Raw genomic sequence first — 15,011 nt, 5'->3', positions numbered from 1 at the left:
ATGGAGGAACCAGAGTATGAAGAAGAATTCGTCGTCGGAGACGGACACACGAACTAAGACGCTTTCCAATCAGAATGCTTGTTGGTTAAGGCTGATAGCATGGGTTCCCGTTTACTACCAAGTATTCCGTTAGTAGTTGTGTTGGTGTGATTGGCCTTCTTGACCCTATCTATGTAAGACTTGACCGTGATGGTCCTTTATTGTCTGACCCGTTTACTACCAAGTATTCCGTTAGTAGTTGTGTTGGTGTGATTGGCCTTCTTAACCCTATCTATGTAAGACTTGACATCACGGTCCTTTACTGTATTAGACGTTAATTTCAAATGTAAGGCTTTTGTTATTCAGTATCTGTATGTTCAATAAACATTGATCTCTGGCATCACTGTACACGTGCATTCGATGATCTCGACGCATAAGTCGGGATCCCACAGATATAGAGCCCTATCCGAACAACTACATGAACCGTTGAGGAAATGTTCGTTCTATGACTAGGAAGAATCTCAAACTTGGTACTCTGAGACAGAGGAATGTGATACTTGAACAAACTAAAAGACTAAATGCAGCCATCAGGACATAAAGAATCTACATACACTAATTGCACAATATTATCAAAATTTCAGATGTGCTGATTGTCGAGACTGTGCACAAGAAATGTAACCCATGCGGACAACATTACAAGACTGCTACTGCTACAAATCCCCCTTGTTATTCGCCTTGAGATTAGGTGTCGGCGGATCTACTGAGTAACTCCACACTTGCACGTCAATGTACTGGCGATAATAAAATGTACAAGAATGTACTACAAGACTGTAGAAATTAAACCGAACGTTATTAAGTGCACGCCTCCAGACAGCGGTTTCAGGGATTCAGTAGCATTGCAATGCCAGTGTTCTACACCTAAATTTGATCCCAGTCAATAGACCCGTGGTTTTCAAAACTGTAACCAGGTTGCCGACGGTTGCGACCCAGTTTGCTCATCGTGGCGAGGCCTGAAATTAACACATTACAGATTTTTAGCATGGGGTCGGATTAGTAGGAATACAGCTGAATAACGAAAAGCCTGTCAGTGGCAGTGGTTAAATTTTATGCCGCACGTTATCTAGCATTTCAGAATTATACTACTGAAAAGGAAAGGCGTGAAAGTGTGTCAGAAAGTTAAACTAAGCAGTTACCTTCGATGACTTTGTAAAGTGACGACCACCACCTATCAGGTGGAACCTGATACTCAGTGAGTGACTCCTCGATTTCGGTGTTGTGCTTCCCTTCAAGGACGCTCTGCAGGGTGATTACTGCGTCCTTAGTTTTCCTGAGGATGCTGTTTCCCTCGGCAACCTCCAACGAGAGAAGGTCACTGTGGGATGACGCGAGGCTAGCAGCAAGCGCAAACTGGGCAGCAACAGCCCATCGGTTCGACGCAGCCCATTTCCTCTGAATATCTTGCAACTTACTTTCTTCCTTTCGCAGCCTCTCTTCACCATTCCCAAGCACAAGAGACTGTTCGGTTTTCCACAGAAAAAATGGATCAAAACACATTATCAATGTACACACTGAAAGTAGGCCAACTATGTATATTTGAGCCAAGTTAATGACGATAGGCATTATGCCATTATTAGCTCTATATTCTATGCAGAAGTGCATATGACAACATTACAGAAAATAAACATGGTAGCAGCTGCCGATTACCTTAAGATATTCTGCATTGCTAGGTCCTGTACTCTGAACCATCTTGGAGAAAGCACCGTCCTCATTGCTCAGAAGATTCTCGGGGGTGTCAAATTCTGAAATCTGAAACAGAATATTACTTTAGTTTGGGGTACCAATAGTTGCGCAGTTGGGGCAAACAGAATAAACCATGTGTGATTGAATACAAAAAACGAGTCAGTATAAACTTCTTCCGGTGGAGTGCAAAGATCTACTTGCAACAATTTATGCCATAGCTGTAAAAAAGTAGGTCAATAACACACCCTTGGACTCTTGTTAGAATCCAAAAAACAACGAAAAACCGTCCACGCCCAGCTAGTAAATCCCAGCTTTGACCAGCTCGAAATAAACAGGACTACTCATTACTTTGGAAAATCAGCACATGACATGAATATAGTACTCCAATTCAAATTAATTTGTCGCTGCTTTAGTACAACTTTTGTACAAAGTTGTACTAAAGCATTGACAATTAATTTGGATCGGAGGGAGTAGCACCAATTCAAATGAGATGCATGTCCAGGGGTGAAAGAGCAAAAGCTGTAGACACATGCCCGAGAATGAAAGAGCAAAGCTCTATTCAGTATCATACCTTCCCAGAACTTAGAATAAGCAACCTGTCACAGTCGATGACAGTGTTCAAGCGGTGAGCAATTATAAGCATTGTACAACTCTTGAATTCTTCTCTGATTGTCTTCTGTATAAGAGCATCAGTTCGAACATCAACTGCTGCTGTTGCCTCATCAAGAACAAGTATCTTCGCCCTTCGTAGCAATGCACGAGCTAAACTCAGCAGCTGCCGCTGTCCAACGCTAAAATTTTCACCAGCCTCAGAAACCTGTTAACAGAGTGATGCTCAGCGAGAACTTTCCATATTGATTATTCTTAAAAGAACAAGGGAGCTACAGTAAAGGTGGTAAAGGGGACCAAAGTTTGCTCCACATCTTTATTCGACATTAAATTCTCTATATGAAAAACAGCAGTAGTCTATTGTTTAGCAACCAATTTCTAACATTCTAAACAAACTCCTAGAACTACATAGATTGCCAGATGCTTGCCGGTTCCATGTTCTACAGTTAGTCTGGCACAACAAACTGATAAATTTGTGCAAGAATTTATCATTTTTCAAAAGAACAGGATATCAAAGAATATATTGACAGTATAACATAAATAAAAGTAAACATGCAGCTTACCTCAGCATCTAGTCCTAGAGCATTCCTCCTTATGACATCTTTTAGATGAGCCCTTTCAAGAGCCTCCCAGAGATCTGCATCATTATGCTCGCTGAAAGGATCCAGATTAAATCGAATGGTACCTGGTAGCCATACATAAAACAATCGTTCAAACAAATAATTGAAGTCGCCGAAAGAATAAGCTAGAAACACATATTTGGATTTCTGTACAGAACTCTTGTACTAATTTACATAAAGCACATATGAAGATCTTATGTATAGTAACAAACCTGAAAACAGGACTGGTGCCTGTGGTATTATTCCTAACACTTTCCGCAGATCCCAAATTCCGAACTTTTTAGTGTCACAATCATCAATCAATATTCTCCCACGCTCCAGTTCCACGATTCGGAATAAAGCATTAAGCATGCTAGATTTACCAGCACCTGTTCTGCCAACTATTCCAACCTTCTCACTTCCATTAATAATGAATGATATTCCATGAAGAACAGGTGGAAGTTCTGGTCGGTACCGAAGCACAACATCTTCAAACTTGATGATACCAGATGATGGCCAACCAGGAGGTGGCCTGTTATCCTCAATGACAGGAGGAGCCTCAGAAGGTAACTCAATGTATGTCCCCACGCGTTCAACAGCATTCATACTATTTTCAGCAAGACTAGCAAGACGAAGAACAGCTGTGAGCAGATTGGTGATATTGAGGGTGTAAGTAAGAAGAAGACCCATCGTGGAAGCAAAGGCCTTCTGATTCTCTGCTCGTTGGTTTTGCATGACTGCAAATGTTGCCGTGAACCATATCATGATGCCACCCAATGTTTCCAGCCGGATGGCTAGCCACCTATTTGAACTCATGTTCACAAGTGTGAACCTGATGTTGTTGTCCATTGATTTCCCATTGATGTTTGACATTCTATCATAGGCTTTGTAGGCACGGATTGTGGACAGACCATTTAATGCCTCTGAAAATTGAGCATACACAGGAGACCTGGTAATAGAATCCATGCGCTTTACCTCGCGTGATGTGGTCTGAGAAAACAAGGTTATAAAGTGGCAAGAAGGTAAGCGTAAAAACAAAGTTACAGTTGTTTAATAGTCATCTCGCGTGAAATTACCTGGTAATAAAGGTAGGCTGCATAAAATAAAATCAGAAGCGGCATGATAGCCCAAAGAGACATAGTGCTGACAACACCGATGAGAATAAATGTTGAGAGCAACTGAGATATTTGTGCCATAAACATGTTGACGAAGACAGCAAGATTCCTGTCAATGTCACCCAAATCCTTCGAAAATCTGTTGATGATCCGTCCAAGTGGATTGGTGTGAAAAAATACCATGGGAGCTCTTAATATAGACCGGAGCATGTAGTCATGCAACTTCTTGGCTGCTCGAAGACTTGACGTGATCAGCCAGTAAGAATTCGTGAGAGTGACTAGAACCTAAACCAAAATTTTGTTAATTTGTCAGATCACATGTGATCAATCAGACGCACATACCAAAAAAAAGTGTAAAAAGAAAAGATAATGAGTATAAGTACCTGCCCAAAAGAAAGAATGCCATAGATTAAGTTGTAGTAACCAGGGCCATGGATTTTCAGAGAACCCTCATCAGTCCAAATGCTCAACCATGTGCTACTTGAAATCCGTAGAGTTTCAGTCAGTGCATAACACACGAAGAGGACGGACACCGCCCAGATACCTCCCATTGCATTTTTATAGCTGCAAAGTAAACATAGTAAGTAAGTATATTTTCTAGGGCTTTATGATCTATTAAGTCTTGTAGAATAGAATATTTAAAACTACTAAAGATGCTACAAATCTAATTGATACCCATATATGGATAAAGGTAATTTAAAAAGCGCCGAGCTTCAGGCAACATAGAGAATGCTAACACAGATTTATGCACAATCATCAGCCTACTTTAGATCTTTTTTCTACACTGTATTATACATCAAATATGATATTGCACGGTAGTAGCTTTTACCGTGAAAGGACCTTCGTACTGACAACTCCAGTTTCACGTTCCTCTTGCTTAATAAGAACAGATTTTCCCTGCTTTGTTTTACTTGAACTATCCTGGCTCTTTTGCGGAGCACCATCAGCTATTACTACGGCCCCATTTTCAGTGTGTTTTGTGTCGTCCTGTGATTTGCTTTCGTCTTGTTTCTCTTCCGTTTGTTCCTCCATCTTTCCAGCATTTTCCATAAGTTTTTTGAACTGCTCCCCGGTGTTACTAAGTTCATCAAATGTACCCTCCTCTTTAACTACTCCATCATGGATTAACAGTATTTTATCCACGTATGGCAGAAAATGCAGCTGATTAGTAACGAGGACCCGAGTTTTGTGCCGTAGCTCTTCTTTGATACATTTATCAAATACCTGCATTCATAAAGGGTAATTAATAAGATTATGCAGTAGTATTAACACTGAGAAAAGTCCATGGATGAATATGTACACAAGCACCAAAAACATGGCTCTGATACATGCCAAAACAATGCCATAAAACCTCCCCGATGGTTTTAATTAATTAAGTTCTATACACTGTAAAGTGGGGAGTTCAAAGAACTACATGAACAGTGTATCAATTACATATTATCAAGCGAGGATGTTATATCTTGGATATCTGTTGAAATCAAGTTAAAAATTTGCACAACATTGCACATTTCTTGAACTGTTTCTGACGAAAGAACGTTAATGTTTAAAACGCCCAATACTGTCTTTTTGCCACCTAGGTATGAAGAGGTCAAGACAAAAGGATGACTAATATCAACCAAAGAAACACCATCACCAACTCCTAATCATCGATTATGTGAGTACACAAAGATAAAAAAAAATAGAAAGCATCAGAAAGGAAGCAAGACGAATGCACCTGTCGACCAACATGGGCATCTAATGCACTCAGTGGATCATCAAATAGGTAAACATCTGAATCAGAATAAACAGCTCTTGCCATTGAAACTCTTTGCTTTTGCCCCCCACTAATATTCACTCCCCTTTCTCCAATCTCTGTGAGATCACCACCCTGAAACAAGGACAAGAAAATACATTCTTTGTCAGTTGGTAGGTGAAAGAAACAAAGCAGACTGTACAAAAGCACAACTTGAATATAACCAGCCCAAATGAAAAACTAGAAACTTGTTCACTGGCAAGGTCACTTTGTCAAATGACAGCAAGATTTTCCAAAATTTCAAACTTTTATTTTCGTAAAGTGGGCATAGTTGGAACTTGAACTTACTGGGAGCAGGTCAAGGTCATGTCGTAATGCAGTAGCATCTATTGCTCTCCCGTAGCGTGGAGGTTGGAATGGAGACCCAAACAATATGTTATCCCGGACCTGTAGATATCACAGATATTTCTCCGTACAGTCATAAAGGGTTCGATTAGCAGAATGATAGCAATAACGATACTGTATCTTACGGTAGCATTGAAGATCCAAGAAACTTGAGGAACATAAGCCACAGAACCACGAATGACCACCGAGGTATCTGATCCTGATACTGGTGGTATTTCACCAAGCATTGCAGAAATAAGAGAAGTCTTCCCCTCCCCAGTGCTTCCTACTATTGCAACTAAACTGCCGACAGGCACGTCCAGATTGACATTTGATAGTGTTGGTCGCTCGGCCTGTCAATGTTTGAAAATTTAGTTCTTAAGCAACGCCATAAAATAAGAGAACTGGCGAAATGGAAATATCTTCATATTCACTAATGGGGAATAGCACCCTTAAAATAACCACCAATTCGTTATGAACTAAAATACATCTTCGCCTATTCATTAATTAGCTGCTCCTTTGCAGTTGTCATTCCCATTAACAAAGCATGCTAAGCTGCTAGACTATGAATATTCTATTCCGGTGTCAAGCTGTGTGAATGTTTTCCTGTAAGCAATATCTGGGCCACAGAATCAGAAGACTAGTGTTCAATAGTAAGGGCATGTTTGGTTGCCATCCACACTTTGCCACACTTGTGTGCCACAAGTGTGGAATGCCACAGTTTTTGTGGTGGCCAAATTGGTCGCCACACTTGTGGCAGAAGTTGGCTAGCAACTGAGTCTATGACAAGTGGGGTATGTGACTGAAAAAGTGTGGCATGCCACAAGTGTGGCTGCAACCAAACATTTGCCTCAATTTGCCACACTTGTGGCACAAAATTATAACTTCATTGACAAGCAAACAAACTCATGTGGACCTAATATACCTGCAATTCCCATGAAAAGTTTCCGTTCTTGATAGAAATGGCTGGAAGCTGAGGATCAATAGGTGGATTTGGCAGAAGTATTCTCTCATCAGCCAAAAGGAGATCCTCCAGTCGTTTCAGTGAAACCTTACAGTTAACAACCTGTTGAATTTAAAAGAAAACAAGTAGTAAGCCAACCAGACAAAAGAATTGCTGGTGTGTGTGTGTGTGTGGTGTGTGTGGGGGGGGGGGGGGATAGAAAAATCAACAATGCCTAACTTGTCAGTATTTTTGCAAAATAAATTCATGAAAACAAGATTTGCATTATTGCTCACCTGAGTTATCAGATTTGGCAGCATAAAAAGTGGGAACCTTAACACTGCAAATAGTGAAAGAGAGGTAAACGCCTTTGCTGCTGTCAACTCACCCCCCAACAGAGAGTAAACACCAAATGAAACCACCGTGACAACGACAGGGATACTGTTGAGGATAAAGCTATTCAGCTGCAACAAGCAAGGAAAGGCAAAGATTAGTGAATGTAAAAACTCTCAGTTCTGTTTTGTAGTCAAGTAAAAGCACTAATTTATTTAAAGTAAAACCCATGGATTAAGAACAACCAATAGAGTTGGTGCTATATCATGGAACTTCGATTCTCATATGGGCATATGGCACCAAAGAAGTCCGTGTGACAACCAACATAAAAAAGGACAGATGAATACACTGCACAATGAAGCTTGAAACAAGACAACTTATCTCCAAGGACCTTGTGCAAGTAAAAGAGGAACATACCGCAGCAAGCAATTGAGCACTGCGAAACCAGGAAAGCTCATCGTCACGGATGTCCTGCACCTTTGACTGGAAACTTTGCTCCCAAGCGTAACATCTAAACAAGGAAACAGTTGGGACGTTTTAATACCAAAATACATTATAAGAGTATTATTACTACAAATGAAAGTGTAAGTAGATGTAAGCATACTTGACTGTATCCATCGCAGCTAATATTTCATTCATGAGACTGATTCGTTTGTCAGTCCTTTGCAACCCTTCTTTGGTAAGTTTTTGCATTTTGCCTATGATAACTGTCTGTTAAAATGAATACACAACGATTTCAGCCAGAACAACAAATGTTGAAAGCATAAAATGTGTATTTAAAATTGAAAGAAATAAGAGTAAAACTACTGTAATCTAATGGAGATATATCATTCTTATGAAAAGCAGTAGAATGAAGTGAACTATGATCAAGGATTTCAATTATGACTGCAAGTGAGAGAACTACTTCAACCACTACCCCTTCTGGATATTAGTTATTGCAGCTCTGGTCAACTCCAAACTACATATCTGGCTAAATACATTTAAAATCATAAACAGGAGTTTCTGGGAGGAACTCAGTGGGTTCACAGTTACATGATCATATGAAGTCTCTAATATGAACTCTAGGCTATGCACAAGAATCTATATATGAAAAACATCTTTCTCTAACACATGTAGCAGCCAATGCCATCACCCTCACATATTTGTAATGTTTGGGACTAGAACAGAGATCATAGACACACTTCAAGATGCAACATAAGAGTTTCCATAATTGCATATGCTTATAAGGAAATATACCTGAATAGGAATCAAAAGAGCCAGCATGAGGGCACCGATAAGTGCTGCAGGACCTAGTTGCGCATATAGCAGGACCATGGCAATAACAATGCGAAAAGGAGCAGACCATAGGCTGTGAAGTTGCTGGCATACTTGCTGCAAATGTAAAGATAAAATTAGAAGTGTGCAAAGTGAGACAAATTACCAGCATGTATGGTATGTAATGTACACACTACATTTCTCCCTCCTCACTGGCATAGAAAACAATAACCGAGTCTTAATGACATACCTGAAGGGACTCCGCATCGGTTGAAATCAAATTTGTAATCCTCCCAGAAGCAAACTTCTTGCGACTATCATTGGTCAGTCGCAAGGACTTACGGAAAACAGCAGCAATCTATAAAACAGAAAACCACAAAAAAATTCTAAAAAATATGAAGTGATTCCTGAAACATCGGGGGTAGTCCACATGTCCAGACTGAAAAGAAATGCTCTTGGCAGTTTCTCCGGCAAAAGTAACATTTGCCTATGTCTATAAGTAGTGTAACAAAAATTTAACGTAGAAATTAGAAGTTTGGAACAGGGTATCTTTTGTTGGACACTAAATATATTATAACCCTTTCCTGAAAGTACTAAATTTTATAAGTGTGTGACTAGTGACTACTAACCATGTGTTTTTTAGGGCAGCTAAGACAGCCAAGATAATTTATTTGAGGGAAAGTAAACTAGTAAGTCGCGAGGTAAGCTAAAAAACATGTCCATGTTGCCTGTTGACTCTCTTAACAGAAAGCTAAAAGGCATGTGATGTACTTTTTAGGCCTTGATATATAACACTTACCAATGTAGACCTCAATCTGAAACCAGTCCGCATGACATTCTGAAAGTACTGTGCTTCAGCAAGAACTCCCAGTGACTGAAGAATGGTACAGAAAGTTAACAAGGATAAATGGGTTTTCAAATCACAAGAAGCATTGCTTGCGAGTTCAAGTACACGTCATTAGCAAAGAAATATAATGTACACAGCATGCAAGAGATGAAAATAGTCCATACCACTCCAGCAAAGATTGAGAAAGCGTAGATGTACCCATTCCAAGAAGGATCACCTTTTTGCATAGACTGTCACAAAACACCAACCTTTAGTGGCACACAGAATTAACAATAGCATCTCCACTAGGCGAGAGCAAAGGAAATCTAACATTTATGATGTAACATTTAAGATATGCAACATTTCTCAGCGTGTTCTAAAATCACTCTAGTAGTTTTGAGTATGGTGGAAACATATAACTGGTGAAACAGAGCTTTTGCTGTTTTGACTCTGAAATGTCATGAAATGAGAAGCATACCTCTAACAGAAGACTCAATACGGTTGGGCCAACAAATTGAGAAGCATCATTGCCAATCTACAGATTTGGGAGGGGAGATGGTTACCAGATTAACAAAAATAATTGTGGTCGAATTGAAAGGATGGATCTTCTAAATTAACAGACTATATACACACCTTAAAGAATCCTCCTAGCCAGAACCTGAAAGTTAAGAAAAATAATAAACGTTAGCACAAATCAAATGGCGAGTAGCTGCACCCTGGAGATTTTGAGAATATAGGTATCATATGTACTTTACCTTCCCCAGAGGCTATTATGGAGAGCTCGTAGCAGCCAAGGTTTTGGTTTTTGAAGTTCATCGTTCCAGTATTTCTGGAATCTGAGACAAGAACCTAATGTTAGATTTGCATGTACAAGTACCCACATTTCAGTCAAAAAAAGTGGCAGAACATACCGGTTATACAATGTTTCAGTCTCATCCCAATCATCGAGTTTCCAAATATCATTATCAGTGATGGGCCTTTTGTATCCTTGTTGCATTAGAGGGGTCATCCATGAAAAGAATATCCCTGTAAAAAAGCAACAAGGCAAGCAGATTTACATCAATAAAGTTGTAGAGGTCATGAGAGTAGAGAAGGGTATTATGTGAGTATCTGATAGTGTGCAATGATTTATATCCACTCACTCGATAATATATTGGCATGTCTTTCAGGGCAAATCTGCTCTCCTCCTGGAAGGGGTTCATAATCAGTATTATCGACAAGCAACTCGCTCCTGATTGGAGTATAACCCGGGTAGGGATCCAAGCTAGGCAGATACACCACCATGAGAATTCCAAAAATGCACTGCAGAAAAATGTGTTCAGTATACAGCAGAGTGGTATCAAATTGTGTACATAATGCATATATTAATGGATTAACTATTGGTCAAATCTTGAATTTGAGCAGTTAATATAGGCCTTTCATGAAGGAATGGAGAGAGTAGACAACAAAGAGACAAACCTGGCATATTATCTCGCTGCAGTATAGGTAGAATATTGAACTGCATAAGCAAAATAAATAAGTTAGCCTACACATAGTCATATACAGAGCTCTAAACAGGGTAGCTCTATGGGGTACCATCCAATAAGTTTCATCAAGTACTATACCTTGAACTATAGTACTGCCTCACTGGAAGCACAACATTGAACATAGCAGCTTTCCCAACCAATACGTATATTACCACAAACCGGATGTACCATCTAAATTCAGTGATGTAAATTTTTGTCTCCAGCAAAATCATTGTAAGCATACAGCACCAGGCAGCAATCTCGATGACCAAGGAAGTAACCTGTAGACAGGCAGATCTTCAAGTGACTGAAAAGGCTAAAGGGAACAAGTATTTGGAAGAGGTAAATGTCTGAAAGAAGTGCATATAACGCCACTGACAAAATATTGTCAAAGCTAAAGTCTAGGTAACTGGTTATATACTCATTCAGATTTTATCTGCATAATGTAGGTGGCACGTAACTATACCCCATGCCAGTTTGCTGCAGCGAAAATAAATTCAGTCATAGTCACTTGTGGGTGAGATGCATACGAAACACAATATTTATTCACTGCATAAGTACAGGTAGCCCTAGAATCTATTGCTGTGCAGTTCTCGGGAAATATACTCGTCAAGCAGGAATAGCATACCACCATACAAATCAAGCCAAGATTTGGCAACGACGATATGAAGCATTCTCACCTCAAATGGAGCAAGGCCAGACTGCCCATCCAAGTTCATGATGGAGGTACCAGTGACAATCTTGTACAGCGGCTCTGCTATGCAGTACGCCACAAGCAGCCCAAGCAGATAGTTGTAGTAGGGCGAGCGTATCTTGTACCGCTGCACCTTGTAGTCCTTGGTCGTCCTCCATATTCGATAGAAGCAAACGCAGAAAAGTGCGAGGTACGAGATGCACACCACCAGGGTGTCGATGCCGCAGGGTGTGTATGCGCCAAATGCACTCTCCACAGCGCGAGACCACGCCCCATCCTTCACCGGCTGACAGTACCATTCCAGTGGTTTGGACCCCATCTCGACGCCTCCCTCTTAGCAATCCCCCCCAGTCCTCGCTCAGTTCTGATCTCCCCCTGAATTCAAGAAACAAAAGCAACGAAACCAGAGAGAATTCAGCCAATGACCTGCAGTATCCTACAAACGTATGTACCAACAAAATGGGCAACAACTAACAAAGATTTCGGTGCCAGCCAATCAATCACTGTAATGTTGGCAACATCAATGTGCCCACAAAATTCTGCACCAACTAAACAGGTAGCAGAGTCTTAGGTAGCCAAGCAATAAATGCACTTGCAGCATCAGTATACTACACAGAAATGCCTTCAATCAATAAATGGTCAACGAAAACTGTACAGCAAGGAAGACTTCGGGCAGCTAACCAATCTACTATCACATACAGATTCGTTGCACGCAGGTTAAGCATAATCCTCACTAAACCTCTATGCGTTGACCAGAGCATGAAGCACGAGGCTCATCGCGCACGATCGACTCCACGGTCCACAAACAGGATTTGAAGCACAAAAAGGTGGAGAGGAAAAAAAAACAGAGAGGAGAAAAACAAAACGCAGAAAGCTCGACATGTTTTTCGCCTCCTGAACCGAATCCATGGGAAAGCAGTCAAGCAGATACGATACGAGTGTTGCAGACGGAACACGCCTATCATGCGAGTTAAATAGGAATTAGTACATGAAGAAAAAAGCTTCATCATCATCGTCCCGAGAGAATACGCGCCCAGCCGGTCCAAACCCCGCAGGAACTCCCGCGAGCCTTCGCAGCTCTTTTTACGCGGTGCTCTGGGAGTAATAACCAGAGGCTTATTGGAAAGGGAACCTTTCTGCGGCAAGCGGCGCCGAGTTATCTTCTTCTCTCCGGGGGAGATGAGACGAACGAGAGCCACCCAAAAGGCGGGCTACGCGACAAGGCACCCACCCAATCCAAATCACAGGAGCCCACGCCCCCCGGAGAAACCTCGGGGAAAATCCAACCGAAAAAACTCGCCGCGCCGAGATCGGTCGCGGCTGGGCGGGAAGGCGTCGGCGGCGGAGCTCACCTCGCGGGCGCGGGGGCGGGATCAGGCGGAGAGGCGGCGGCGGCGGCGCACCCGAAGCAGCGCCAGCATCTCTCTCGCGGCCTCCCTGCGTCTCGTTGGGAGGTGGGAGGGAGGGTGGGGAGAGGGAGGGAGGGATTATTTATGGGTTTGGATTCTGGCGATTGGCATGGGGGTGGGGGGGTTAAAAGTCTGCACTCACTGTTTTTTTCCTTTCCTTTCCTTTTGGGTGCGACTGGCAGGAGGAGGAGGAGGAGTGCTTGCTCTGATTCTCTTCCATTTCTTTCTCTCCGCGAATTTTTTAGGTGGTGTACGTAGAATAATACGGCGCACGGCCCCGCTTTGTCCTTTTTGCGATTTTCTACGCGCGGTCCGGCGCTGTGTAGGCCAGCGTGACACGTGATCCCTCCCTCTACAGATCGAGCCACCGGTGAACGAACGAACCAGCATGGCAAAAAGTACTCCGGTGGTAATATGCTGCTGTAGCTACTGCCGCGTCTCCCGAATACAGGTAAGATTTGGGTTCCGTTTTGACGAGCCTCCCCGCAAATTGGGTAATGCTACATGTACGGACGTTAAGTTTACAGGCTGATTCTTGAGTTAGCATGTTTTAATTGGATTAAGGGTGAGAGTTGGGCCCCATCCGGATGAAAATCAGGGAGGGGTGAGGAAAGTTATGAAAGGGTCCGTAGCCATCCTGTAACAGTCTGTATGTGTAGCATTTTTGTCGCAAATTTCACCACACAAAAACAGTTGGTACTTCCTTCCTTTCTAAATATAAGTCTTTTTAGAGGTTTTTCGACAGTGGATTATATTTTAAAACATAGATATTTTTTTAAAGTATAGATTCATTCATTTTGCTTTCTATGTGGACCTATTTATATTTTGAAACGGAGGGAGTATTTGACATGGTGTTTCTGCTGCACGTAACTGTAAAAGAAATGCACATATGTTTAGATCGCGTAGTTCACATGATGTACCAATTCAATCTTTGAAAGGTGTTTATATAAGATGTTTATACGATGGGGTATGTGTTTGCGCATTCATAAAAATAAATGTATATGCATATATATATATGTATGAACGTTTGTAACTGTATTTGAAAATAGTTTAGAGAAAAAAATGTAGTGGTAGTACTTGTGTGGAATCATTTTCGTTGGGAACAAAACTGTGGAATCAATCAAACAAAACTGTGGGATCCAAGCAATTTAATTTCTCTTTTTTGCGAAAGGAACCCTAGCAACACTAGGCCGTGCGTTCCAACGGATTTTCTAAGCAGCGCTCCCTAATCCCAGGCGGCTAACAAAAGCTACCTTTCCCCATGATTATTTATTTAAGCATAATAATCTGAGCAGATTAGGTGTCTGCTCAGCTCGTGCCTATATGCCTTGCGGGTTGGTGAGGCACGGGGGAGGAGGACGTCAGCGCTGACGGCCCGCGCCGCACAGCCACCGGGACGACGGGCAAGTCAAAAGGGAAAGATCCCCAAGGTCCTACCGGTCGATTCGCGCCTCGCTGTCGCAGCTGAGCCGCTCCGATGCGAACAACAGCGACACGCAGTGGAGTGTAGGGTATGTCTGGGCTGCAGCCAATTGCCAATCATGCCCAAGAAATAATCTGGCAAGGCCACGTAAAACCTCGTTGGCATCAGGATTGACGCCAAAATCTCTGCTCGTGCCCACGCGCCCAGTTTCTGACTCTTGCCGGGTCGATGGTCCTGGACCGCACATCTATCGGTTTCCTGATCTTTAGGTGGTACATGCTCCTTTGGTTGGCTCAACTAACCTGCACGTGCATGCAGCAGGTGCTACTACAAACTCCACAGATGCATTTGTCTATCTGACTTCGTTTAAATATCTTGCCAATTGTAGAGAATGTGTTTAATAGTATAGCTGAGGCTACCCTCGTGATGGAAAATGAGAACTTATCACCCCCAAACAAATGATTTA

The 15,011-nt window shown here is 41.8% G+C and overlaps 1 protein-coding gene across 3 annotated transcripts; it reads right to left on the bottom strand.

Annotated features, from left to right (window-relative positions):
- Positions 1–574: 574 nt before the first annotated feature.
- Positions 575–13,168, bottom strand: LOC123427802 (ABC transporter C family member 2-like). 3 transcript variants are annotated; one of them, XM_045111930.1, is made up of 29 exons: positions 13,066–13,168; positions 11,700–12,088; positions 11,119–11,300; positions 10,973–11,012; positions 10,657–10,816; positions 10,426–10,540; positions 10,270–10,350; positions 10,148–10,172; positions 9,993–10,049; positions 9,700–9,765; positions 9,488–9,562; positions 8,939–9,046; positions 8,671–8,805; positions 8,039–8,145; positions 7,852–7,945; positions 7,398–7,565; positions 7,084–7,224; positions 6,305–6,511; positions 6,123–6,221; positions 5,757–5,909; positions 4,872–5,266; positions 4,426–4,606; positions 4,004–4,327; positions 3,161–3,917; positions 2,892–3,013; positions 2,291–2,536; positions 1,684–1,785; positions 1,173–1,494; positions 575–989 (listed from the first exon to the last, which is right to left on the bottom strand). In XM_045111930.1, exons 2-29 carry the CDS (start codon positions 12,030–12,032, stop codon positions 898–900), a joined length of 4,887 nt encoding a protein of 1,628 aa, XP_044967865.1. In that variant the 5' UTR covers positions 12,033–12,088; positions 13,066–13,168; the 3' UTR covers positions 575–897. The 3 variants fall into 3 exon arrangements, with proteins under 3 accessions (XP_044967865.1, XP_044967866.1, XP_044967867.1); XM_045111931.1 differs by lacking the exon at positions 13,066–13,168 and adding an exon at positions 12,702–12,828; XM_045111932.1 differs by lacking the exon at positions 13,066–13,168 and adding an exon at positions 12,189–12,207.
- Between the last annotated feature and the right edge of the window lie 1,843 nt (positions 13,169–15,011).

This window comes from Hordeum vulgare, chromosome 2H (genome assembly GCF_904849725.1).
Source record: "Hordeum vulgare subsp. vulgare chromosome 2H, MorexV3_pseudomolecules_assembly, whole genome shotgun sequence".
Taxonomy (NCBI): Eukaryota; Viridiplantae; Streptophyta; class Magnoliopsida; order Poales; family Poaceae; genus Hordeum; species Hordeum vulgare.
The sequence above is the reverse complement of the archived record's forward strand: the minus strand, read 5'-3'. Positions and strand labels throughout refer to the sequence as shown.

Bases quoted from the DNA above. Each gene is read 5' to 3' on its own strand.
- LOC123427802 (XM_045111930.1), bottom strand. From the start codon at position 12,032: ATGGGGTCCAAACCACTGGAATGGTACTGTCAGCCGGTGAAGGATGGG. The intron at 8,806-8,938 runs GTATGTCATTAA...TTACATTTGCAG, and splicing joins CCGATGCGGAGTCCCTTCAG to CAAGTATGCCAGCAACTTCA. The intron at 7,946-8,038 runs GTATGCTTACAT...TTCCTTGTTTAG, and splicing joins GCTGCGATGGATACAGTCAA to ATGTTACGCTTGGGAGCAAA.